Source organism: Cavia porcellus, unplaced genomic scaffold, assembly GCF_034190915.1.
Source record: "Cavia porcellus strain 051 isolate PalLab524CR breed Dunkin Hartley unplaced genomic scaffold, mCavPor4.1 scaffold_4, whole genome shotgun sequence".
NCBI classification, from domain to species: domain Eukaryota; kingdom Metazoa; phylum Chordata; class Mammalia; order Rodentia; family Caviidae; genus Cavia; species Cavia porcellus.
In genome coordinates this window covers 47,782,249-47,809,140 of record NW_026947487.1, presented here as the reverse complement: position 1 = coordinate 47,809,140, position 26,892 = coordinate 47,782,249, and the positions used below count along the sequence as shown (strand labels likewise).

The 26,892-nt window shown below is 43.9% G+C and overlaps 1 protein-coding gene across 1 annotated transcript in view; it reads right to left on the bottom strand.

Moving 5' to 3' along the window:
• Positions 1-24,213, bottom strand: part of Ercc5 (ERCC excision repair 5, endonuclease) — a 30,213-nt gene extending 6,000 nt beyond the window's left edge. Inside the window, exons 1-12 of the mRNA XM_063247002.1 lie at positions 23,970-24,213; positions 18,536-18,711; positions 17,108-17,223; positions 16,527-16,610; positions 15,232-15,292; positions 13,250-13,393; positions 11,110-11,317; positions 9,803-10,822; positions 7,773-8,020; positions 7,312-7,431; positions 6,994-7,207; positions 5,610-5,754 (exon numbers count right to left, since the gene is read on the bottom strand). Coding sequence (XP_063103072.1) covers positions 5,610-5,754; positions 6,994-7,207; positions 7,312-7,431; positions 7,773-8,020; positions 9,803-10,822; positions 11,110-11,317; positions 13,250-13,393; positions 15,232-15,292; positions 16,527-16,610; positions 17,108-17,223; positions 18,536-18,711; positions 23,970-24,057 — 2,624 coding nt within the window. The 5' untranslated portion in view covers positions 24,058-24,213. The remainder of the gene's footprint in view (positions 1-5,609; positions 5,755-6,993; positions 7,208-7,311; positions 7,432-7,772; positions 8,021-9,802; positions 10,823-11,109; positions 11,318-13,249; positions 13,394-15,231; positions 15,293-16,526; positions 16,611-17,107; positions 17,224-18,535; positions 18,712-23,969) is intronic.
• Positions 24,214-26,892: the final 2,679 nt, after the last annotated feature.

Genomic DNA, 26,892 nt, shown 5'->3' with positions numbered 1-26,892 from the left:
CTCAGCATCTCATTCCCAGGAACAGCGGAAAACAGTGAAGGCCATTTGCTGACACGGCTGTCCACCAGTGGTCTCTTCCTATCTCTATACATTAATGCATTTCTGAAGATAAAAACCTGATGAGGCCCACGATACTGTTTTATAACCCACTGTTGCACTTAATGGAATACACTAGACACTTTTCACCTTGATTGCAGAAAGGTAGGGGACCTCGAGGTGGGTGGCGGGGGACAGAGAAGCAGAAGGGATAAAAGGAACTAAGACGTGCTCTGGTCAGGCACCAGCTCCGCATGAGCAATGGAATCATCGTGTACTGCAACTAGTACTAATAAAAAATAAAATCTGAAGAAAATAGTAACAACAGGGTACACTTTAAGGCATGCAAATTATATTTCAAACTTTAAACAAAAGATGGCATCAAGGGCAAACCTGAAGAACGAATTCTACTTTATTTTCAGAAGTACTGGTACTGAACCTCACATCTTGTGCATGCCAGGCAAGTACTGTATTACCAAGCAAGGCCCTGGCCCAAGCACTGCTACTCCACAGACCTATGCGTAACTCTCAGAGTCTCCACACTCAAAAAGCTGTACGCAAATCTACAGCCAATGCTGGGCTCTGGACAGCGAGAGATTCTACCACTGGCCGTGCCACAGCATTCACAGGGTGAGGAACAGGACAGCAGCTGGATGTCGAGCTCCTGGCCTTCTATTTCCACATTCTTTTCTGGCTCACTTTTCTCAGATGCTACCCACACAGAAGTAAGATTACGCTCATTTCTCCATCTCCACAAACATGAGGAGCTTCTGGTAGGCTCAGATCTGACACACAGAAGCTACTGAGTAAATATCTGAGTGAATGAACTGGCAACTCGGATGCTGCTATGAATACACAGGTACTGTGAACTAAAGACAGAAACTGAGTCTGATTTCATGCGTACTGCAGGAACCTCAGCCATACTCCTCGTTTTCTCAATGAGTAGGACTGACGACAGCTCATGAGTTAAGAAACAGTTCCACTGTAACAGAAGATTCCCCCACCAGTACACTTCGGTTTCTTAGGTGCACAGATGATGGTTCCTGCTCCAGTTCTGGTTGTTCTTGCCTCTCCGAAACTGCTGGTCACTGTGCTCATAGCTGGTTACCATGATGCACACTGTATAAACCAATCCCCAGCTGACAAGCCATTCTGCCTCAGTATTTCCTGCTTGCTTATCTCATATAAGCCCTAGACCACCAGAGATCAGGACCTCGTATTCTGGGAATGATCCCAACCATTGAACATCAGTGTAAACAAATCTGCCTCCAAATCCTGGGTTTTGTTTCAGTGTTTCTGCTCGCTGTTGCATCTGGCGCACTAGCCAGGAAGACCAACCAAGCTGACCTCTTTGGTCACTTTGTGGCCCTCACAGAGAACAAGGACTTCTCCAGGTCCCAATGGGAATGTGTGCCCTTGGGATTTCTCGAGTCCCCTCAAAGGCCTGGAGGAGGATTCCTGGCGCCTCACTCAAGCAGCTTACAATGTACCCTAAAGAGAGGAGGAAGCAATTTGTCTATCTGCCTGCCTGCCTGATTCCCATAATACCCCAGGGTTACCCTAGTTAGTCAGTCTGTCTGTTCTGCTCAGTTTGAACAGAAGAGCTTGGTCAATTCTTGTTAATTAAGGCCACTCTCAAGGGTTGGAATATTTAACCTCTGGGTGCCTGCTGAACGACTGTGTGAGAGGAATGGCCAGCATAAGCAATAAGCTGCTCCGTATGTGCACCAAGACTGGGAAGCGCTGACTGAGCCCTGGCCTGCAGTTCCATGGCAATCGATACAGGGCAAAATGGGGGCACAACACACACAGCAGGAAGTCAGAGATGAGAATTAGTTAAAACCCACAGTTCCTGACTGCAAGAAAAAAAAGGCTTTTCCAGAGTTAAAAGTGAAACCAAACCACTCCTTGCATCTAAAAGAAAAGGAAGAAAGAAGCCCATCCTTCCTGAGAATTCCACCTTGGCACCCCATCACCACCACCATTGCTGCCAACACCTACAGCTTCACTCTCCACTCCCAACTCGCCTACTTCCAGCCAACTGAACTGGCTCCAGCTGGCCACTGCCTACATTTGGCCACAGAAGTCCTCCCACTGAACCTTGTGCTTCATGGCTATACCCAACCTGGTGAGACAGCATCCTCTAATGCCCACCTGAGGTGAATGTCAACAACTCTTCCTGAGTTCCACATGACTGAGGAAAACCTGGACTGTCAGCCCTGAAGAATGAGTTGCTATAGCCTTTCCTAAAGGTCATCCTGCCAAGAAACCTCAAATCAGTCAAGCGCTTCACAAAGACGTCAAGAAGAGGGGGAAAAGCCTATCAATCACTGCTACCCAGAAACCTGATAAAATAAAAGCAGCTCATGTCCACAAGAAAATCCAGTCTGATAGACAACCACACCCTCTGTCTATGAGTTATGAGGACTATAGATACTAAACAATAAACGCCCATTCAGATTAAAAAAATAAAAACTCTCAAAAGCTTCAACGTCGATCAGATTGCATTGGTCTGATGGGCCCAGACGAGGCCAAACTGGGCTCTGTTCTTTAGCTGGGCCACCAGGAGCCCATAGCACCTAGGACTCTTGCCTCTTCTGCCAGGCACAAATTTGCAGCCTGGGCGGGGGGGTGTCATCTCTTGTGTAAGCCAGTACCCATACTGCTTGTGGGAAGAGAACTCCTTTTCAAATTAAAAGCAACTGTTTCTCTGCACCAAGTCCGTCAGCCTTCCTCTCATTTAATCCTGCACTCTCAACTTTGACCGTACTCTGAGAGGAAGATGATGCCTGCATCAGCCTGACACAGATAACCACAATCCTAAAGTTCTCGAAACTCTCCTCCCTGAGGTACAGATTAAGGACTCACCTCTGGGCTTGGCCATCAACCATACCGTCTCACCATGACCTCCCCCTCAGTGCTGTCAGATGTCACAGGAAGCACAATCAGGCATGCAGCACACATCAGCCTGACAGAAAGTTGATCACCTTGGGCAAGGTCTCTGTGCCATCAACAACACAGCCTTTCACTCTGCTGTTCCCAACCCATACACCCCTTTCTAGACTGTTTCAGATTTAAAAGATGCCTACCTCTGCTTGCCAGTTGCTCCCATAAGCCCCTTCACGTGGGAAAATCCTGAGATAAAAAGTCAGCTCACTTGGACTTGATTGTCACAAGGGGTTAAGAACTTTCCTACTGTTTTCAGGGAGGCTCCAACAACAGATTTGGCCAAGGCCATACTTTTTCTAGGCAGTTTCTCTGTCCCTTCCCACTCTGTCACAGTCCCCCGAGAAAACAGTATAGATGTAAAACTGCTAAAATATACCTCTCCTGCCTGTAAAGCCAATTCAAGATCTCCAAGATGCCAAGTTGCCAATGCCACCACAATTATCTTCCATATATGTTGCTCAGTCTTCTGCCACTCATAGTCTGCTGTTACACCTTCCTGGACCTAAAAAAGGATGCTTTTTTCTGACATCAGTTGGCTCCTGTCAGCCAGCTTCTCTTTTTTTTTTTTTTTTTTTTTTTTTTTTTTTTTTTTTTTTTTGTCTTTTTCCTTTTTATCGGTACCAGGGATCGAACTCACGACTGCCTGCTTGCAAGGCAGGTGCTTATGCCGCTGAGCTAAATCCCCAGACCCCAGCCAGCTTCTCTTTGCAACTGACCTGGGCTCAACCTCCCAGAGTTCAAAAATTTGTTCCCTCTTTAAAAAGCATTTCTGATTAATGACACTTTCCAACTGTCTTCTGGAAAGGCACAAAAGCTCTTCTGCAATATCAGGCAGAAACTGGTTAATAGAAAGAAACTCTGCAAATTTCTTAGGGCTGCTACAGAATCTCACTTCTATAGAATCTGGATCCTTGAGCTCACAAAAACAATAATGCTCACACAGACTGTCAGCCCCTGGGGCGCCCAGTGGCCTTCCTGTGCACATACCTGGATTCAGTGCCTAAGGGCTGTCTCCTCACTTTGCCTCCAAGCTCTAACAGCCACTGTCCTTCTGATCTCGAAAGCTGACAAATTCACTTCAGACTGAGACCTAACTGTCTAGGTGCCACATCCGTACTGGGGTGAACTGTTCTAAAAAATAGATCTCCTGACACATGCTGAGCACAGCGTGTTGACAGATGAAAGTAGCTCTCTTAACAATGAAGTCCCACAGCCGAAGTACACTGTGGTCACCTTGAACAAAACTATTTTGGCCAGAACTCTCTTGTGGGGATGATGCTGTTTGAAACTTGTTCCTGCTGCTGTTTGGAACCTGTCACCAACAACACAAAATAATCTAGTCCAGAGCCGAAGTCTCCTCTGGGGATCTGACTGACTAGAAGCATCAACCCCAGCCAGAAAAAAAACTTTATCTGGTAATCCCAGAAGATCCATTTTAATCACAGCCACAGCCACACCCACCATATGGTCTTCAAACCCAAGCCACAGTGCTGGCACCTGTATCCCTGTAGCTAGCTCAGCTTCAGGGTCTGGTCACTGGCCCCAACCTCCCATTCCCTCCCACACTGAGAAGAAGTATGTAGAGCCTTGCATTGAAAATCATCCCTACACAAGGCCTACCTTGATCACTGGCAGTAAATATATTCCCACATACACATATAATCCAGGTACATATTAACAACTCTAACTTTCAGAAATCCAGCCTCAGGTCTGCTGGAAAATTTACCTGGACAGTTCTTCTAAGGCTCATTTTAAAGAGATAATGTGCTCCATTCATGCTCTGGTCACTATGGATGCTGACCAGTCCATGTAGGGTTGAAGCCTGAAGACATCATTCACAGGATAGCTCCATACCTCTCACCTTGACTTTTGTGTCTTTTCGGGCTGCTTACTCCAATCATTGCTCCCCTGCCCCCTGCTAGCTGTGTATTTTTGCCTTAAACTCTGTGGATGGCTGCCCCAAGAGAATATAACAATCAAAAACTTGACCAAAATCTGATGACTGTCCAAGACATGGACACTCTCCTAGGTCAGATTAACTCCCTCACCCCTGAGTAATGTCACAGAACAGACAGCCTAAATTATGTCTCTTCTTAAAAACAACATAGGGAAAAACTCCACAATAAGATGATTTTAGGGAGCTGGCTAGGGTCCATCCTAGGTTCACTGACAGCTTCTAATTGGACCTTGTCTCAGATGATCACATGTAATATGCCCAGATTTGCCGGGGAAATTAAAAGAGGGGAAAAATGTGACAGAAGATGGCCCTCACCAGTGTACTTCAGCTTCTTGGTTGCCCAGATAACAGTTCCCGTTCCAGATCCAGATGCTTCTATATCTTAGAAATGGCTGGTCACTGCAATGCACAGCTGGTCACTGTGATGCACACTGTACAAGCCAATCCCCAAATGATGAGCCATTCTGCCTCTGTGCTGCCTGCTTGCTTATCCCATATAAGTCCTAGACCAGCTGAGATCAGAACTTGAGATCCCGATCAGTGATCATCAGTGTAAATGAATCTGCCTCCAAACCCAGGTGTCATTTCAGTATTTCTGCTTGCCATGGAACTATTAATCTGAGTATTTATAAAAACACATGAATTAAAGAACCAAGAAAGAACTCACGAGAATTTTAGAAGGGGGTCCAGACCATGTCCTGGGAATTCATTGAGAATCTCCATGGCAGTTATACAACCTACGGTTGGAATCCCCTCAGTGTAATCACTGCCAAGCAAGTAGGCCAAATTTATTAATTTGTTCCGGTCCAATCCTAGAAGAGTAACCATTATTACTGCTAATACTTACTTGACAAAAAATTTTATACCACATTTATAACCACTTCATTGTGTAAACTATATATATATACAGATACAGATATATATCTCCTCATCCAAGAGCCACAGATAGCTCTTTTCTGATTCAAAAATAGATTATTTTTAAATGGAATTCTACTTCATCCAGTGTCACAGCTTTAAATTTCTGCTACGTGCTGACCCCAGCGTTGGCTTTATAGCCTGGACCTCTCTATGCCACAGTCACTGATGCTCAGCTGCCATCCCCATACCTCTCGGGGACCTCAGTCCCATGCATCCAGACCTGAGCTCTTCCTCGCCTGCTGTCCTACTCTGAGCCATCCTCAGTCTCCCCTGTCTCCTCCAAGGCAGGGCCACCCTGCCAGGTGCTCAGAAGCTGACTCCTCGTCGCCTCCCTCTTCTGTACCCCACACCCCACCCACCCAGCCCCTTTCCCTAGCACGCATCACCCTGACTTTAGTCCCTCCGCACTCTGACATTAACTCCTCCATTTTCCTGCCCATACGCTGGCTTCCCTGTTCCCCGGGACACACCACACAAGCTCCTGCCTCAGGGTGACGTACCCCTCGCTGAGCTGCCAGTCTACAGCACTCGCTCCCCACTGCCTTAAGACAGTGGGCCCTACGGTCACATGTGGAGAAGGCCCTTCTTGGAAATGGCACGCACATTCCCACCATGGCTCACTTCTCTCCTTCCTGCTATATTTTTTCTGTAGGATGCACATTGCCAACTATCAAATGATGACCAATGTGCCTGTTTATCGTCTGTCTCTCTTACTAGACTGCCTCAGCCGCTGCTGTTTTCCCACTGCCAAGCATGACTGGCACACAGGAGCCACTCACACAACCGCTGGCTAAAAGGAAAAACAGATGATCAATGCCACAACACTGACACAGGCCCGAGAGCAGGCCAGACTTAACCTGCTTCCTCCCTCTCCCACCCCGGTCTGCTCTAGAGATCTTGGTAACTGGTCAACTAACCAGCTCAGGTGATCAACCACAGAAAAAGCCAACAGGTACTCAGATTTTAACTTTCTAAGTCTAATTGTTAAAATCCTATTCCCCTATATAAGCCATTCTTGAGAACTTGTATAGATCCACCATTTCCACTAATGTACCAACTTAGCTCCCCAGGAAGCAAAATATTCATGTGGCAAATAGCACAGGTACGTTTCAGGAAGTTCACACAATTCTCACCTAATTGGTTGTGAAAGTCCACGTACTGATAATACTCTACAAACTTGTTTTTATTAAAAAAGTTCTTGTAGACATGTCTAGCGCCAAACAGCCAGATATCACTGTCTTCAGTGATGGTTCCCGAAGTCTGATCAGTGAGGTCCAGGATGGCGCACTGGGCCTCTGCCTCCATGGGTGCCTGGATGTAGGGAACGCCGAACAGGCGCAGAAGCTCCTGTGGGACAGACCCATGGTGATCCAGGAAGATGCAAGACGGGCCTTGGCCACAAGGGGGCAGTGCACTACCGGGGAAGTCCGGCCAACACCCCCTGCACCTACCTGGCTTTCCAAGAACATCTGTCCTGAGACAGTGGACGCGATCCGTTCTTGCTGCTGTTTCTGTGCGCTGAGTGAATTCTGTTGCGCTAAAAGGTCACTCTCCAGGGATTCCAGCTCCTCCTAGAACATGATGTTTTGCATTTGTAAGTCTATTCATCCAGTTAGGATCCCTGGTCACAGAAGCCTGCATTTTATCACCTGACACTTCCAGCAACCCTTCCTCCTTACCAACTATTCCACTTGGATTTCCAAGCACAACTCTGCCGTTTCTTTTGAGTCCCCTCACTAACTCACATGGAAAGGGAAATCTATCCCAGACAGTAACCTACACAAAATGGAGAAATCAACAAGAAGGTGTACTGCGAAGAGCTAATCAATATTCAAGAAACAGCCTAAAAGTCAGAAGCTGCTTCTCCTGGCTTCTTTACCAATAAAGTTAAAACACAATGTCACATCGTTACCAAATCAATATCTTGCCATTCATTGAATGAATCATCTGCATCTTTCTCAGCTTCTTTACGCGGCTCAGTATCTGAGTCCTCGCTTCCTAAGCTGTCCTGCAGGAGGCGCTGGGTGTCGCCCGCAGGTTCTTCCTCCTCTGTTCCTCCGGGTTCTTCTTCCTGCGGTTCAGAGGGACTACTGGGAGCTTCGGTGGATCCAACCTGAAGTGTGTCGTCACTGGTCACACTCTGCACTTCAATGAAACTCCCTGCACCAAAATAATCAGTTTACATCCTCGACAGCTGACATGGGATATCCTGAAACTACAGAACTGTCTGAAGACTCTTGGAAAATGCTGTACACCAAAAGAAAACACTTAAATAACATGCTACTAGTAAACCAATTTAATCAAATGCCTGTAAGTTCAACTAGATAACTGCTTTTGAAAATAGAAACCAAATGCTCAAAGACTTCAATACTTGCTTTATAAAAAATATCTGTTCTAAGTTAACTTACATTGAATTCACAAGCATAGAGACAATCTCAGAGTTTGTCCAGTGTATTTTAATGCTATTTTAGTATAAAGACAGCAAAAAATAAAACTGAAAAAACCCAGTTAAGTACTCAGGAGAAGCAGCTCTTCTTCCTCTGCTTTCCTTCCCTCCTCTCTTGTCCTTTCTTTAAAAATAAGTATTGGTTCCTTTCTTTCCCTCCAGTGGAGCAGGTAGGTAAGGCCTATCTGGCTGGATTCAAGAAACAATTAGGACACAGGCAGGGGCTAGGGCAAAGGAGGAAACAGCGTGATGGAGATAAGTTTAAATACAAAGAAAGAAGCCCATAAGCAAATATACAAAAGAATATGGGGCTCCCACTGTCAGGAAAATGTAAAAAGATGGAACAGGCTAGAACAACCCCTGGGATGTGAGATTGAATCCTAGGTATCAACATGAACTCAATAATCTTGATGTAAACAGATACAAATGTGTGTGCTGTATTGTGCATGTGTGCACGTGTGTGTGTGTGTGTGTGTGTGCGCGTGCGCACGCGCATACAGACAAGTTTCCCGGCTCACAGTGAGCACACCCAGCACCCAGCTCGTGGTTTACAAACACCCTGCTGCACTGAAAGAACCAGGCTGCCGCTGAAATGTCTGAGAACAGGGCTGGGACAGGGTGAGTACGAGATGAGCCCAGGACATCCTGGTCAGAAGCCAAGGAAACGCTCAAACTATAATGTCAAAATATGTCAAAAGCCACAGGAACCAACGTAGAGCAGCCCCACTGGCCAAGCTCAGACAAAAACAGCAGTAAAGTGAATTACGACACTGTCAGAGTGTAACTCGCTGAACAAAACAGGAATCCAGAGCCCTCACTGATTAAAAAAGAGAGACAGGAAAGATCTTCCTTAGATCAGGGTGCCAACTGGCAAACATTTAAGGGATGATGAACTGCAAAACCACCATCTGGCAACCACCATGACAGTGATTAATTCAGAAAAACGTGGTCAGTGGGATGCTAAAACGGCGGGGGGCCTCACCGCCCCAAAATCTCTTTCCACAAATACTCATGGCAAAGGGGCAATAGGAACATCAGAACGTAGAAACCTGATAGACATCAGGACACAGGGTGTGTGTGTGTGTGTGTGTGTGTGTGTGTGTGTGTGTGCTGTGTTTAGAAAGAATGACAACCCACAGACAGAGACAATAAAATCAGTGTGCAAAATGCCAGCGAGTTCGGCATGAAGGAACCAGACTTTTCTACAATATTCTTTCCACATTTTAAAGCTTGCCATTAATTCAAAATAGAAGTGGTTTGGTTGGTTAAAACCTACAGCTTTGCATTCTTCACTTGGGGACTCCTCTCCCTTTACAACAAAACACAGTAAAGCAGGGAAGACAGGGTTCTACTCCCCGCTGGGTCAGTGGGAAGTCACTGCCCTTGCTGCCCGGTCCCTGTCTGTTAGAAGCAGGCCCGGGGCTACGCGGGAGGGTCTCTCAGTCCCAGGGAGACAGAACCCTGCCATCTGCACCTCGGAAGGGGGCAGCACCTACCATCAGATTCGCTCTCTTCAGAGTCCATTCCCAGCGGCTCCAAGGACTCTGGAATGGAAATGATCTCCCGGCCTGCCGCTTTCTCTTGTTCTTCGATGGTTTTCAGGAAGTTCCCGTGTTCCTTAGCACTACACGGCCCTGCATCTCCTAAGCGGGCAGCTCCCCGTGAAGGGACATTTGCTGTGTTTTTCTCTTGTAAAATCCCTGTGCCAGTGGCCTTCGAAGCAGGACTTCGTCCAGCTTCTGTCTCATCGTCGCTTGAAAGAGTGGAGGTCTCCCCCCGACTCACAGACAGGCCGAGGTCCATCTGCAGTGTGGGCTCCCCCCCTCTGGGCAGCCCCGGGGCATCACCGTGCGGCCTCTCTGTGGGTGCTAAGGAAAGAGGACCTCTGCTCCCCTTAACCGCAGCCTCGGCACTGGGCTGAGAGGCTTCCTTTGCGGTGTAAGTGGGTGACACTGGCTTTGGAGAAACAGGAGATTCACCTCCCTGACCATCGAGAGCACTGCGCAAACGTGCCACGTCCGTTGCCTGGTCTGCAGGCTCCTCTGCAGAGCCCGGGCCAGGGGCAGGGGGCCCTGCAGTCACCAGCGCTCCCCCTCCAGCTAGCCCCGTAAGTCCTTCCCCACGTTCCTCGCCAGGACACTCCCTGGGCTCGATCCTCACTGCCGGCTCTGCCACTGGCACGCTGTCCCCCACACGTGGACACACGTCCTCGTCCTCGTCAAGGGCTCTCTGGATTGCCCAGAGTGTCCGAGGTGACATGGAGCCGTCACCCGCGGGGGCCGGAACTCCCCCAGCACTGTGCTGCCCGCCGTCCAGCTCATCTTCCGAGCTGCCCCCCAGCAGGGCAGCCTGCAAGGCCAGCACAGTCCGTGGAGAAGGAGGTGCAGCCTCTGCCGCCTCCTCTGGCTTCGGCTTCTCATCAGGAGGTGACTTGGGGTCAAAAGATGTGCTGTGCATTTTGCTGGAAGAAGGAAAAGACTCTGATCCCGCGGCTGCAGCCTTCTTAGTCTGAAGACCTGAAGAAAAATTAAAACGTTTCTCACTACACAGCTTTAGTGTGACACCACGCATCTGGTAAGCTGGACGAGACGCTTAAACTGCGTTTAATAGTGAACTGAGAGTCAAGTCATTAGTTAGTTTTGAAGTAGGGTGGCACCATAATAGGTAACCTGTTAACATCTCTATATAATTACTGTTCATAAGCAGAATTCCACAAATAACACCAGAGGCTGGAGTTTAGCACACTCTGAGCCATGACGGATCGCTGGTTTTTAACTGTCAGACCAATGATGCTGCCAGGTACCTTTTATCAGGATGTAGTGTGAGGTGTCCTCCGAGACCACCCGCCTGGATTCCACCTCCTTCAGGAAGCCCCCCTCCTCTTCATACTGCTTCTGGATTTGTCCTGAGTGCTGCTGGTTCATTTCCTTCTGGACATTTTCTATGTGCTGGTTTAGATAGTTTTTTTTAAGCAAGCCTTTGAGCTGGTACTGTGAGAAGTCATTGGACTCCTATAGGTAAAATAAACAAAACTTGTCTTACACTGAATACAAATAATAGTACCACATTTCCACCTCTTTCCTCCCAAAAAAATAAATACCTCCTTTCCTTAGTGGTACTTCTACAAAAGTAAAAGTTGAGTACTAGAGAAAACTGTAACTACCTTTTAAAAAAATATTTTAAAAACAGACATAAGCAAAAGAATCATAAATGCTGTCCATTTAACCATATATTAAAAAATCTGCTCCGAGCATGTATACGTGGCAGAACCATCATAGCTGATTAAGCTCAGTCTTCCAGAAAGCAAGTCCACGCTGCTGGCCCATAGAAGACCCCCCATAATAGTCACAGCTATCAGAGCCACTGACGGTAACAGTTAACAGTTATAAAGCACTCCCCATAAAGGGCTTTCTTCTAAGGGTTTTTATAGAAACTACCACCATTCATTCTCGCAATCATTCAATGAGACACATCGTTATAGCCACTCAAAAGCGAGTGCTAAGACTTCAATCAGTGAAGTAACCCTAAGGTCTGGATCAGAAGGAGACGGACCTCCATCCTTGGGCCTCTTTCATTACCGTCATTACTGTCATTATCACTGCCTTTCACCATCACTGCTATGACCGACACCCCAATTACACAGTGTGCAGGGGTACAGAGTCCCACCTGGGTGACTCAAACTTCTCTACTCCATGGAAACTACAGACCCAGTTAGATGCCAGCCCACATTACCCAACTGTCTACCAGCCCCAAGACACTATGGCTGTGGAAAGAGAATAAAGAAGAGAAAATCATTAGGGGCTGCCCTCCTCCACCCTTCCCAGTCATGTCTGCATGGCCCAAATTCTGCTTCCTCAGGTATTACCCAGACAGCCTTTGTGCTAATAGAATAGAATAAAATAAAATAAAATAAAATGCCTGACAGATGGAGCCTGCAGTTTTCCCCTGAAACAAAAATGAATACACTCCTATAAAATCAAGACACAAGAACACCATTTCAGTGCACCTTAGGATTTTCGTGTCTTCACCATTCTACATGGAAAAACAAGGATGCGATGGATACTTTGATCTTTCTGGTATCAACTTCAAAAGTATTCAAAAGCTTTCAAATGTTTTTTTAAAATTTTAAAAAAACACTACGCGTCATTAGGAATAAGGCTGCCAAATTAACACACTGTCCTGGAGTGGGTCAGGAGAAACTGTATCAGAAACACAGGTGGTGGTGACAGAAAAGGAAATAACTCCTTCAGTAGCATCTAAAGAGGGTGAGTAATTCACGGTGGCACGACTGAGGAACTAATGCAAGGAGCACAGAAGACTCCACACGCCACCTGTCCAGCCTCCTGCAGCTGCGAAGCTCTCGTCGGGGTCCTAGTTAAAGAAACACTATCCTCATGGTCCAGAAAGAGGGAAGGGAATACAGAGGCCCAATGGCCACTCTACAACTACAGAAGAAAATATGCGTGCAAGATCAAGGCCAGGACCTTCTTTTCTGTGTTTCAATTTCACCACACCATCTGCTTTTGTAGACAATGAATGTTACAGTTTACAGTTAGTTTCATGAACTGAAGAACTGAACCATTCATCACATACCAGGCATGTGAGCGATTCTGAGCTGAAGATACAGAGGTGAGCAAGACAGGCCCATTCTGGCGCTGAGACGCATACAGCAACACTGTGGGTCCTCCCAGAACACAGAGAAGAGACCTCATCTTAGGGCATCGGGTGGGTGGTCAAGATTTCTTTGAGTGAGTTTTTATCCATTCAAACCCACAAATAAGGATGCACCATAGGATCTGTGAGACACACAAATGCTCTCTACTGGAAACCGAGATATTATCTAAGTCCTGCTTATCAATTTACTCTTCTTGCTAATGAACAGTTTTGGTGAGGTTCTTAATTCTAAGCGTTAATCTACACGTGCATGTTACTGAATCTTTTACCTCCGGCATTGCTTCAAATAATGTCCTCCTTCGCTTGGTGAATTCTTTCATGTCGGTCAGGATTTCATGCTTCACTTCCAGAGGCAGGCTGCTGAAGTCCTCCGACTCGATATCTATGGCCTGAGGGTTACGAAAGAATTCTTCCTGTAAAGAAGAAACCATAATGATGATGCTGTGATGGTTGTATTTTTTTCAATCTGAGGAGGCACCAGAGGGAAGGAGCTGGGTGGGGGATGCATCCGTTCATGCATGCATGAATGAATAACACTGCACCTCATCCCCAAGGGCTGGGCCTCTCCTGAGGTACCAGGGACCTGTGCAGAGTGAGCAGGAGGAGGGTCCTGACCTCCACAGTGGAGAAAGGCTCATGACCAACAAGGAAGCAAATAAACAAGACGAAATCACATGGGTTAATCTGGTGAGAGTGACTAGGAGAACAGGAAAATATCCAAATGACAGAGAGGTCCCTACTAGAAAAAGGACCTGGACGCAGGGACCAAAGACCACCAAGAAAGCTGACTGGGGACAGAGAACCCTAAGTGGAAGGAACAGCAAGTGCGAGGGTCTCAAGGACTTTGCAATGAGCTGCATCCCCACCCCTTTTTTGTTTTATTTTGAGACAATGTGTTGCTAAGGCACTAAGCTGCCAGGCTGTGCTCAAACTTGTGATCCTCCTGCCTCAGCCTCTCAGAGTGCTGGAATTACAGGCCTGCGCCACCATATACTTGCTTGTAATTCAGTTGCAACTGGAATAGTGCAATAAACTCTGCAACCAGATTTGTGGAAAGAATTAAGTTCATGAACCAAAGTACCACTGTAACAAAGCCTGCTATCACCTGCTGCATTGGTAATAGGGAACCTTAGCATTAAAGTCCTGGGCACATGCACGCACACACACACACACACACACACAAAGCAGAGCCTGAGATGCAGGACCTTGAGATTTTAGCTAAGGTAGTTCTCACCGGATTGGTTAAAACAATATGAACAGGGCTGAGAATTTAGCTCAGCGGTGTAACTGCCTGGCTGGCAAGCACAACGTCATGACTTTAATCCCTGGTACAAAAAAAAAGGTAATAAAATACACCCAACATGGCAGCCATGTGGGCTGGGAAGAGAACCAAGAAGCCAACTCACACCCTCCTATCTATGAGCCAGCTGGCTCATCAGCTAGGAGACAAGAAGAGCACTGCTGCCTCCCACCCCGCCCCAGTAAGTACCAGCTGGGCCAAAGGAACACAGGCTGAGATGATAGAATCTGAAGCAAAAAGAAAAAAAGCAAAAAAAAAAAAAAAAACTTTAATGCTTGTATTGTTTGATTGACTTTGCGGGCCTAACGCTGATAATCTGAGCATCTATTCAGAGGATAGCAATGTATAATATAGCAACTATCAGGGATTTTCTTCTGTCTTGTTTTTGAAACATTGTTCTCACTGTTCTGTTTTGCTCCATTCTATTGTTTTGTTTTATTCCCTTTGAAATAAAAAAAAATTTTTTAAATAAAAATAAAAAAATAAAGTACACCCACATGACATACCATTTACTTATAGACGGTATGTTTTCTGTATTCACACAACCATGCATTACTAAGTATTTATTGGTTCATCAGTTGGTTGATTATAAAAGAAAACAGTTTGGTCGTACAGGTGTGCATAATGGCAAATTCTGTATGTATGTGCAATATACACCAATATACACATATAAATAAGGCATTTATATACATATAAATAAGGTACACACATAAAAAAGGTATGCCTTTATTTTTATTGGAATCTTCATAAATTCACATTACCTCATTGTTATCACTAATTTTCATGCCATTCCCTTCTAGTGGGGTTTTTTTGGTGGGGGAGTACCAGGGATCAAATTCCCAACCTTGCACTTGCCAGGCAGGCACTTATGCCATTGAGCTAAATCCTCAGCCCTAATGCCATTCATTTCTAATAACAAAAAAATTTTCAATTCCAAAATTACTTAAATACCTGCAAAACTTGCTTCTGATCCATTCTTTCTTGCCACGCTTTTTCATCTTCCTCTTCTGAACTGAAAGTCAAGCACATGTCTGATTTTAATGACTGCTCACAAAACTACTTCTAGAGTACCAGGTGCTACTAGTTACAGGGCCACAAAAGTAAGACAGCAAAACCCCCATAATCGTAGTGCTGCAGCCTGACAGGGACCATATGTGGGGAAGCAGTTAGAATACGGCCTCAGAAAAGGAAGTTACAGTTGCTTTGGTACAATACGGAGAGGCACTGCTCCCTAGTTTGGGGAATCATGAAGCTTTCTGGAATCTCAACAACTACTCTGATTGGAGTCAGCCACAATCAGTGCAAGGATCTAGCTGAAGGGATGGAAAGGTTCACAGAGAAAGTTTTCCCATCAGAAGAACTAAGTTCGGTAACTATCTGGAAACAAAGAAATGAAAACCCAACCGCAGACAGTATGGAAAACTAAGGGACGAGGTGAGAACACAATTAGAGGCTGGAGTTTTAGCCTAGGGAAATGAGAAGCTGGGAAGGGTTTTTAAAAAGGAAATGACAGTACCAGGTGTGGTTTTCAAAAATATTCCATCCTACAAAGCAGAGACTGGACGTGTCAAGAAGAGGCTACTGCACAAGGGGTAAGACCAGGGACAAACACAGAAGTCCGGAGGCACCTCCAGTAAGCTGAGAAATAAGGTGGTGGCAGCGACAGCAGTGAGGAGAACTGGACTCATGCAAAGCCTGCTCTGTTGGGGAGTCCCTGGGAAAGCGGGTCCGGGGTGCTAAGGACAAAGACAGGCTGTCACGACTTTTAGTTCACCATGCACAGTTCAACAAAAAGCTGCTGACAGCAGCCAGCCAGAGGAGGAAGCAGCCAAGAGCAGCCAGAGAGCCACCGAGAGGGGGTCGGCAGCATCACACAGGGCAGGTGGACAAGTCAATGATACAGCAAAAGGACGCTGGGTGTGGAGTTTCAGGATGGTGGCGGGAAAGAGAACACTAGGCAGAAGCAGTAGAGGCAGTAAGTACATGCAAAGCGTGAGAAAAACTAAAATCCAAGTCTTCCTGCACCTTAAACCCACAGAGTCAGCAGAGGCTCTTTGGTAAGAACAATGAATCTCGGATCACCAACACACAAGGCCAAAGTGCAAAATACTGCAAAAGGTACAGACCACAGGTCCTTCAGCTGCACTGCTACATTCCCTCAAGGACCCTCACGTAGATAAAATATGAAGGCTTAACTCCTTGGAATACCACAACGATTACAGGAATTTTCTTCTATACACATTTACCTGTGTTTTTCCTCCTTCTGTAAGGGTGGCAAAGCATAGATGTCCTCTCTGTGAACTTGCGTGAGACTAGGTAGGGCTTCATTTCTGAAAAGCACAGGTAACTTTACACAGAGATTTGATGCAGCAGACTTTAATCAGTGACCCTCTCCCATCGGTTACGTGAACTCTGCTCCAAGGCAGGGCTCTCCCTGGACCAGTGCTGGGAAGCTGGCAAGTTCAGCCTAAGGAATTCACGGGGGCCACAGCCACAACTGCTGTCAGGAGCAGGAGCTCCACAACAGCAAGAGGTCGGCTGCGCAGTACAGCAGCCTCAGTTCAGCCCGCAGCACTGCAAAAATTACATACAGAAGGGCAGGGGAGGACACGCGAGGAATACTACAGCGTTTATCTATTAGCAAACATGACGCTTATGTAAGAGAGGGGGTTCACAATTTCAAATTACCAGGTCCAATGACACCCTACTTACTTTCCTAGTTTCATTTTTTATTTTCCTATCAAAAGTTAAAATAAGGGAAAGAGAATCACACAAAAATGAAATGCTTTCAAATTAGTCTCTAAAACTAACGTCGTTTTCCTCTTGCCTTTTGCGTTTGAAGGTAGCTTTGATAGCCTGTCTTTTCAAAAAGGTCTGCAGAAGCTTCTCTGTAGTTTTTCTGGAGTCACTGGACGCTAAGTCCTTTCTCTGTCTTCTCTTCGCCTGAAAACAAAAAACATGTAAGATTTGACTTCAAGGCAGTGTGGTCTGTTAAAATCATTTCAGTGGTTTTCTTTTCCTGCAAATTTGATTTGCCTAAATTTCCAGACTATAGTTGTATCAATAAATGTCTTTGAGTTTATGTTATACGAAGGACACCCAGAGTTTCTATTACTTATAAAAGTTTGAGAAAATAGTAATATGTTTTATTTCTGTTAAATATCTTTTAATATGTATGTCACCAAAAGTCTTAGGCACATCATCAAGTGTTTTCTAAAATTACTGTATTAATTTATTCATTGAGCTGTAAACTGATCCTGCTTTTTATAAAAATTCATTACTGGTATATAACTCTGTCCCTCAACATCCAAGATTCTGACAAAAGAACTCCTAAAATCTATAGAAATATCATATAAGACATGTCCGATTTGGGATAAACAGACATTTTTGTGCTTACAGTTGAATGTAACACAAATCACCAAGATGTCCTTTTCTAATCTTTCCAAAATCTATCTGATAAAGACAATCCCTCAGATCACAGAAAACTGCAACATTCAAGTCCAGAGGCAACAACATCCAAGTTACAAATTCTTACTTTTACCCTATGCCCCACTTAACTAAATACTTACTACATGCCTGGTCTGATTATAAAATGATCAGCTGACATTTCAACATACACAAATCTTATATCCAAAATGACGCAATCATCTCAACTGCTTGAACATTTATAAAAACTACTCTCAGAACAGTAAAGAAATTCATTCCCATTTTTTTCCATATATCCAATTAACTTTCTGGATAACCCGCATTGGTCATCACTAGGGCCACGCGGCACTTTTCCTCCTAAAACTCAATGTACCTTTAAAAACAAAAGGCTTGAACCACTAGGGATATTCAATCTCACATTTAGGGGAACATTTCCTACATAGGTTTCCCATAATGTTACAAGCAATGGAGGCATAGTTAGAATGAACGTGAAATACCCAAACAGATTCTACAGGGAAAACTCTCAAGTGTAAAAATTCTAGCAGTTTTCAGTTACATTTTTTTCCTTAGCCTCATGATGTCTCTCATAGAACACACATATCTTTGTAAAAAGTGAATCTGCTTATCTGTTAAATTTTAAGAAGTAGTTGAAACTAAAGTGGCTGTGTATTAAAACCAGCTGGTTTCTAAAATTCTAAGAGGGAGTGCTAGACCCCTGGCCAGGCTCACTGACAGCTCCCAGCACTGTTCAATCCCCAGCATCACGAAAATAAGATAATGGGCATTTAACTGAAATTCTAAAGAGAAAATAAAACTCAGTGATACGTACCAAGGTCTGTTTCTTCAACAGTGGCGCATCCCCATCAAACACAAAGATTGGGCGAATCCGAAAAAACAAGAGTTTGCAGAGTCGATGGAACAAAGTGAGAAGATGTGCGTTTTCGATGGAGTTCCCCTGGCGGTCTCGGACTCCTTTCAGCGCTTGGTTTAACCAAATGCTAATGTCTGAGAGAACCAGTCAAGGAAAACACACAAGAGTTTCTTCCCTGTCCCTCACCATTTCAATTTCCCGATGCGGATGTCCCCGAAGCTACCAAGCAGGTACCACCGCTCACCTGAAACTGAACACCGTCTGGCCCTGCGACTGGACGCCAGTCAGCCTGGTTTCAACCGCTGCGGTCTGCATACTGAATCTTAACACTAGGCAGCATAAACACGGCCTTCAGAAAGGCGTCACAGCAAAGAATCACTTCTTCTAAAAATTAGTAAGCTAGTAACATTTTCCTGGAGGACAACTCTGCAATTCATAGCCAAAAAAAACACCTTAAACAGTGTCATTCTCTTTTTTCCTATGAATTCCACTCCAGGTATTTATGCTCAAGGGATCATTATGATGTATCAATAAGATGTATGTATAAGAATATTTGTTTATAGTGATGAAAACATCAAAAACAAATAAATTAAAAGCTTTAAAACAGGTTTTTTCAAGAACTAAATTACTATCTACTGACTTGCTTGAATGTCAAAGCGTTCTTAAAAACAGAAGTTGCAGAAACATGTTTAGCAACAAGGAAGATAATTCAAAAAAATACTTCTAAAAGAAGTCTAATGGGTCACAAAAAGTGTAACTTGGGCCAGGGGTTTAGCCCAGCAGCACAAGCACCTGCTTGGCAAGTGCAAGGTCCTCAGTTCAATCCCTGGTACCAAAAAAATAAATAAATAAATAACTTATACTTGTTTTGAAGTCCTGTAATGCTCCCACGATCTTGTTTTGACTGATTAGACTCTGTTCCATTCTCTATGATAATATCAAGTTTGAGGGTATAGGCAACTACTTTGAAGGCAATAAGATTCACTAAGTTGCCCATTCTGGTTTGACTGTTGTCTCCTTTGGAAGTCCTGTAATGTTTACAATACCTAAGTTTTATTGGTCTTGTTCCCTACTGTTTTGTCCAACTTTATAATATATAATGAGATAGACTATTCTTTTTAAGGAAACAAGAGACAACTTTGATAACCATTGTTGATAACCTTGTACTCTGTTCTACATCATGTGCTATGTCTATCCTTGGTTTTGACTGACAGCTTTGTTTTCCATATTTGACTTTATTCTCTCCCCCCAAAAAAGTAATAAGAACTAAGGAGTAATAAAATCCAAAAAGTGTAAATTTTGTTGTAAAAAAGAGAGGGGAAAAAAAAGAGCTCTAACGGATATAACAGCAAGTGTGTTTAGGGGTGTTAAATAGCTGACTATATTAATGTTTTTGGATCATTGAACACAGCTGTTTGCAGTCTCTCTGTTTGAATGTCCACTTTGTATTCTTTGATACTGTGATTTGAGCAACTATTTCCAAGATGATAATATGTAATCTATTAGCAGGTGATTCCTTACTATTATGTTTTTTTTTTGTAGTTCTGTATTACGTGTACCCTTACACCGCTTTGTTTTGTTTTGTGTTTTTCTCTTTTTCCTCTTAAATAAAATTAAAAAAATAAATAAATAAATAAATAAATAAATAACTTATAACACATGTAATATATTTTATACAAACAGATCAGGCACTAAAGTACTAAGAGTAATTCTCTAGGCTAAAGTAAAAAACCATTCATATTTTCTTCTTGAAGTTTTCATATATTTTTAAACTTTTCTTAAAAATGCATTTTGTATTTGGCTATAAGGATGAGCCAGGCATGGTGGCGTACACCTGGAATCCCTGCCTCAGGAGGCTGATGCAGGAGGGATGCTGCAAGCTTGAGTCCAGTTTCATAAGGAGACTGTCTCAAACACAAAATGGAAGGAAGGGCAGGAGGACAGAGGAGGGAAAGAGGGAGAAATAATGGAAGAAAGAGCAACCCAGCACCCTGCCTGGGACTCCTGCCCTCAGTCCTGGCCAAGTCCTCCGACTCAGCCAGGCATTTTCTTCACTGATCTCCCTCTGGACCCCCTCTCTCCAGACAGGATAGTCACTGCTCCACCTGACACCTCATGGACACCTCGACGTCACACAAGCCAGCTGCCCAGGCCCCCAGCTCAGCACATGTCACTCCCATCACCTGAGCCAGAACTCTGGGTATCATCCCACCATATGAAATCCCACCAGCTCTGCCTGCAAGCACTTTAAAAGTACTGCATCAGTGGTAAACGCCCTTTCCAGTTTCCTTTGGCCTCTGGCATCATATCCAAAGCTCCTCCTACAACTTACAAAAGCCCAAGGTGACCCGGCCTCTGTTCTTTCTCCAGACACATTTTCAGCCTCTCCTCAAACCTTGGAAATCACTAAGCACCTCCAGCCTCCAGGTCTACCACACACTGTCCTCTGCGTATCTCCTGCTCCGCAGCCTCAGTCTGTGGGTCACTTCCCCAGCCCAGATTAAGAACCACTGGTCTTAATAATATTATTACGTAGTAAGACTTTTTCTAAACACTGGGGCAAAAGTATAGTGATTGTCCCTCTGGAGTTTCCCGTCTAGCAGAGGAAAACCAAGCAGTAAGTGAGTTCCACGGTGCCTGCAGACCACACATGCACACACTCCATCCCTTTCACAGGACTCACCGTATAGCGTGCAGTAAACAGATGGTATTAAATGAGGCAGCTAATATTTAAATAAGTGCACATTGCCTAACTTGTGCTACCAGAAAACACTTAGGCCAATAGACAATTAACTGAGCATATACTACATAACAAAACAAGCAATGGAAGCCTCACTCCTGTAACACTTGAGCTCTCCCATGAGCCAGGCATGTCCAAGTCATTAGGGAAAGGCATCTGACAACACAGCTGCGAACAGAACAGTCCCTATCTTTGAAAAGCTTGCATTCTATTGGGGAGGACAATTAAAAATTAAAGATAGACAGATAGATAGACACCACATTAAATTATAATGGATTTTTCCCATAGAAATTGGTTTGTCTGTGCTTTCACTAGTTTTATCATCGAACAGCTTCAGGTTTATGTTATGTTAAGCACACACAGAATTTCCTATTACTCATACAATGTATTTGAGAAACTACACTAGCTTCTGTTATATGTCTTTTAACACCACTCCAAGGAGCCTAAAACTGAGGTATATAATCAAATAAATGCTTTCCAACATTATTACATTATTTATTACTTACACTGTTAACTTTTTTTATAAAAATGCATGACTTGTATGTAACTCGGCAACTCAATATTCAAGATTCTGTCAGAACTCCTAAAATGCACAGAAATATAACAAATGTCCAGTTAAGGATAAATAGAAGTCTCTGTACATATAGTTGAATACAAAAAATAAGAAAGCATCCTTTCTCCTCTAACCTCTCCAAAAAATACCTAATTAAGAAAAAGCACCAAAATAAAAGGATTAAAAACTAATTGGGAGTTGAAGACTCCTCAGGGAAGGACTAACTAAAGAAGAGAAATCTAGATCCACACCAGTGACCTACAGGAAAAGGGGCAACAAATGCAAATGCCCCAGGGCAGAAGGCATTCCTGTTCAATACCTGCATGACAGAAGAGGATAAATGGCAGGAGCCAAGGTATATGTGGCACAATGTACACAGCTAGATGATTTCCAGATTGTAAAATAGAGATTACTCTAGGGAACACCAGAGACAAATGATAGGAAAACTAGTTTTAATATAGTTGCAACAGCCCACACAAAAATAAATGGTAGTGGTGGTCACCAGAAGTGATTCAGGTCCTTAGAAATAGGAGCTGGCATTATCTGAGATTCACACTGCATTGCATAAATGTTCTGCTTAGGTTGTTTCTGCTTGCTACACTATCATATGAGATGTTATAGCTTGTATCTAGATGTCCCTCCAAAACTTCATGCATTCTTAGGTGGGGCTTTCCAGAGCTGTCTAGACACAGGGTGTGTGATACTGGGATTAAAGGTGTATGGTACCAAATTAGCCCACTGATTGACTGGAATTAACACAGTTCAAGTGTCATCTCAATAGTATTACAAATTCTTAATGTTTTATGAGAGCTTCAATATAAAATGACCCTAAATTTTGCTACAGTTTTTAAGGGTTCTAATAGTTGTCAAAAACTTTTACAATGCAATGATACCCGGAGAGCACTAGAGGGCAACATAGCTCACGGGTTTTAAAATACTTTTCATTTTCCCCAACTTAAGTATCCTTAACAAAACCTTTTAAATACATACAAATATATTTGCATATTATACGGCTGGCAAAAACGGAAATCAAAAAGAATAAAGCTTACACTTTAAAAATTAACTGTGCATCCTCAGTCAATGACTTTACCGAATTGACACACGGGCCAGTTACTTCATTCTCAGACACATGCTCAGAGCTATTACTGTATTTACATAACTTTCTGGTCTCCATTTCGAAAACTCGAATAACCAGTCGAAGGGGTGGGGGATTTATACAACGAATTAAAAAGTCAAAACTCCAAAAACAGTATTGATTTCATAATGAAAAATTTAATACCAATGACACAAGATCAACCAAACACAGGATCGTCCTTAAAAGCCAATCGACAAGAGCTGGGAAAAAAATAATGTAAATCTTTTCAAAGTTTTATCACACGAACTTATTCAAAAGCCACTTTTAAAGGATAAGTTACTGTACCTCTTAAAAAAATAAAATACCTATCAACATTATCCTCCTGCTTAAGAAATGTAAATGGTGAAGACTGCAAATTACAGGCAAAAGCAAAGGTGAGCCATTTGTAGGAAAATGCACCACCTTGAGACAACGTTAAGTGAAATAAATAGGAGACATGAATTTAAATATCTCATGGCTTCGTAAAATATAATAAGCAGCAGAAAGATAGATCTTGGCAAATGGGAAGGGAACCAAGAGATGGAGCAAGGGTGGAAGTAAAAAGAATTTAGATGTGTTAAATCCAAGCACCAAATACCCGAGATAAAAGAAATCATTCTCTACTGCAAACATGTACTAATAAAACAAAAAATTGTTTTTAAAAACCACGGTCAGAATTCTACTTAGTCCACCCGCAGATTCCCACCCGGGATAAGTAAGATTCGCAGTACCGACGGTGCCTGCCCCTACTCCAAACGGCTTTCATTGCAGGAGTTGCTTCGCACTCCCCACACCGAGCTCGCACCCTGCAGATGAGATCAGCAAAACGCAAAGAGGCACCAAGCCCTGGCCCTCAGTGACACACTCAGGGATTTCAGTCCAGAGCTGCACCACCGCAAAGCTGAGGGACAGGAGAGACTGGGGAAACTTCCAGGCGATTCTCTCCGCCAGCGCCGCCTCCCACCCGCAGCGGCGCGCAGGATACCCACGGCGAGCACCTTGCCCTCCAGCGCCTCGGGGCTGACCTGCCGCCCCGAGCTCTCCAGCAGCTTCCACAGCCCCTGGACGCCCATTGGCCGGCGCCTTCCTCGCTAAGCGTCTCCAGGGACCCTGTGCTCCTAATCTGTGTGCTCGAGGTTGCGTCAGCACCCGGGAACCCGGGAGAAACGGCGAGTCGGAAAAGATGACAAGAGAAACCACAGTGGCGAGGAAGGGGAAGCTCTGCCCTGCTGCTGATCCCGCCCCCTGGAAGAAAGAGCGGCCCACAGAGGGCCGGCGGTGGGGAGGAGCAGAGCCTGGGCACGCCCTGCACTTAAGTGCAAAGGTTTACACTGTGTGCTTGGTAGAAGACGGGGATGAGCGCGCAGCGCCAGCTAGCCAAACAGCTGCAAAAGACCCGGCTCATAGCAATGGTATACGCTGGTGGGTCACTAAACGCCTACAGATTGGGACCTCTCGCATTCCGTCGAACAGGACGCGCGGGACGGAAGTCCCGCCTTATGTAATGACGTATATCCACTGCGACTGCTGCGCTGCGGAAGTGAGTAACAGGATTTCTAGTCAGTGTTTGTATCTTGGCGGACCTGATCGCCCTCCTTGTCAGACGCTTATCGCCGTTAAACATAGTAAAAGCATCTGCACAAGGTCTTCTTGTTGAAGTGACGATTTTTACTCGCCTTTTCAGTATCGACTAATGCCCACCGAGCTGCCAGTTCTGAACACTTGCCAAGTATTGTGTTACTCGTAAAGAGACAACAGAGAGGTGGATCCTTTTTCGGTATTTCAGAATTGTTCGTTGCAGTAGCGTGTAATAACTTGCAAATAATACAATTCAGAGTTTTTCTTGAAATCTTTAGTTTTTCCCAGCATCTAAAACAAGTTTCCACAACCTGCGGTCAGAAATTTCAAGAAATTAAGTCCCAGAATAGCTCCAGGAAAAAATCTACCTTGTGAACACTTGGGTCAAGATTCAAATCTCAGCCATATCTTAATTGTAGTCTCTGGCATTGCTGAAATCACACTCGGCCAGAGTTTTCTTCTTCACCTGTAACAGCACAAAACCAATATTGCAGACTTTTTAAAGTAAGGATTAGAGGCAATATATGGAAAACAGTATTAGCTACTCAAGAAATGATACTATTAGCACGCATATTTGTTCACATTTGCCCTACTCTATAGAAACTAGATTCAAACAAAGTTAAAAAGTCGATTTAAAATAATCCTTTGTACTAGAACTACGTCAGAAAAGTGTTTAGCAAAACCATTTCTCTATCTAAATAGATGGTTCATGGTAGCCACATTGATCGGTAATGAATCTGACAGGGGTGTTGTTTGTTTTTTGGTTTTTTTTGGTGTTTTTTTTTGTAGTTTTCTCATGTGTAATCTACAGAAACTGTTCGAGTTGTATTTTACTGAGAATAAAATAACTGCCTGCCTAATTATTGTCTCCTCCCATAGTCGACTACAAATTTATTGAAACCAAGAACTATCTAGACTGTTATATTCCCCTCTTCAGACATAGAACAAGAATTTATAAATGCTGCCTAAATGACCTTTTAAACTTACTCTCCTGTGCACCTTCTACCAGAAGAAAGAATGGCTCTCATATTATGCAGATGTTAGCTCCCATCTTGTTTGAAGCATGTATTTATACTGTGTTTTATGGGCTGAATTCTATACTCTACCAAAATTCATATGTTGAAATCCTGTTACCTGTACTTTAAAGGGTGGTTCAGGTGATAAAGATCTTGGAGGGTATATTTCAGTGTACAGTGCTTGCCTATCATGCTCAAGGCCCTCAGTTCAATCCCCCTTACCACAAAAATAATGAATATGTAAATAAATAAAGCTATTAAGGTGGCATTTAAACCACCCTGCCTGATCTTATGAGAATAGGAAATTTGAGCAGTGATTCCAAGGATTCCCACACAGAGAAAAGGCCACATAAAGATGAAAAGAGGAGGTGGTTATCTCTTAAGTTGAAGAGGCCGAAAGTAAACCAAGCCTGACAACACCTTGTCAAGACAACTTTTAGCCTACAGAAATGTGAGAAAGTATTCTGAGTTTTTTTTTAAATACCCAGTCGTTGATATTTTGTCATAGCAGCTTTAGCAAACTAAGGTCCTCTGATCCTAGTAATGTTTCTTGATCAGTGATCTCTTCGGTTCCTGACAGGAAAATGGGAATACCACCAACTTCCCAGAGTCATTCTGAGATCCTAGTTTTAACATGAAACACCCACTAGAAAGTGATGTTCCTGTTAGTTTTGTGGAGGGACTGATTTGGTAGGGTGGAAATTCTGTGGGTGGAATTGAAGCATGTAGTGGGTCCCGTAGCAGCTGTCTGAACCATTCCATGTCTGAGACACTGAAAGTTGAAAAGAATTATACCTGCTACACCAACTTGACCTACTGAGGGACATAGCTGTTTTGTTTAGCAGCGCTCTACCGGTGACACTAGTGATAAAAGGAACAGTGAGAAGTTTTTACCTGAAAGCTGGGTAAAAACAAGCAGGTAATGTAGACATTTGAGTACTGTAAGTACTTTAAAAATCAAAGCAATATTCTTTTTAGACAGGGTCTTGCATCAAATTTGTGGCATCCTCCTACCTCAGCCTCCCAAGTGCTGAGATTACAAGCCTCTACCACCTAGAAAAAGCAATACTTATTTTATAAAATTATTTTGAGTGCACAGAAACTGATGTGTGTATTTTGTTCACAAGACATTATCTCCTTTAGATGGTTTTTAAAGAATTTTCTGTAAATAACTTGAATAGTAAACAAATCTTATAGAAAAATAACTAGCACTTTCTATTTTCAAGGCACTGTTCTAAACACTACATGTAGCCTAGTGGCACATACCTGTAACTCTAGCACTCGAGTCTGAGGCAAGAAGATTGCAAATTTAAG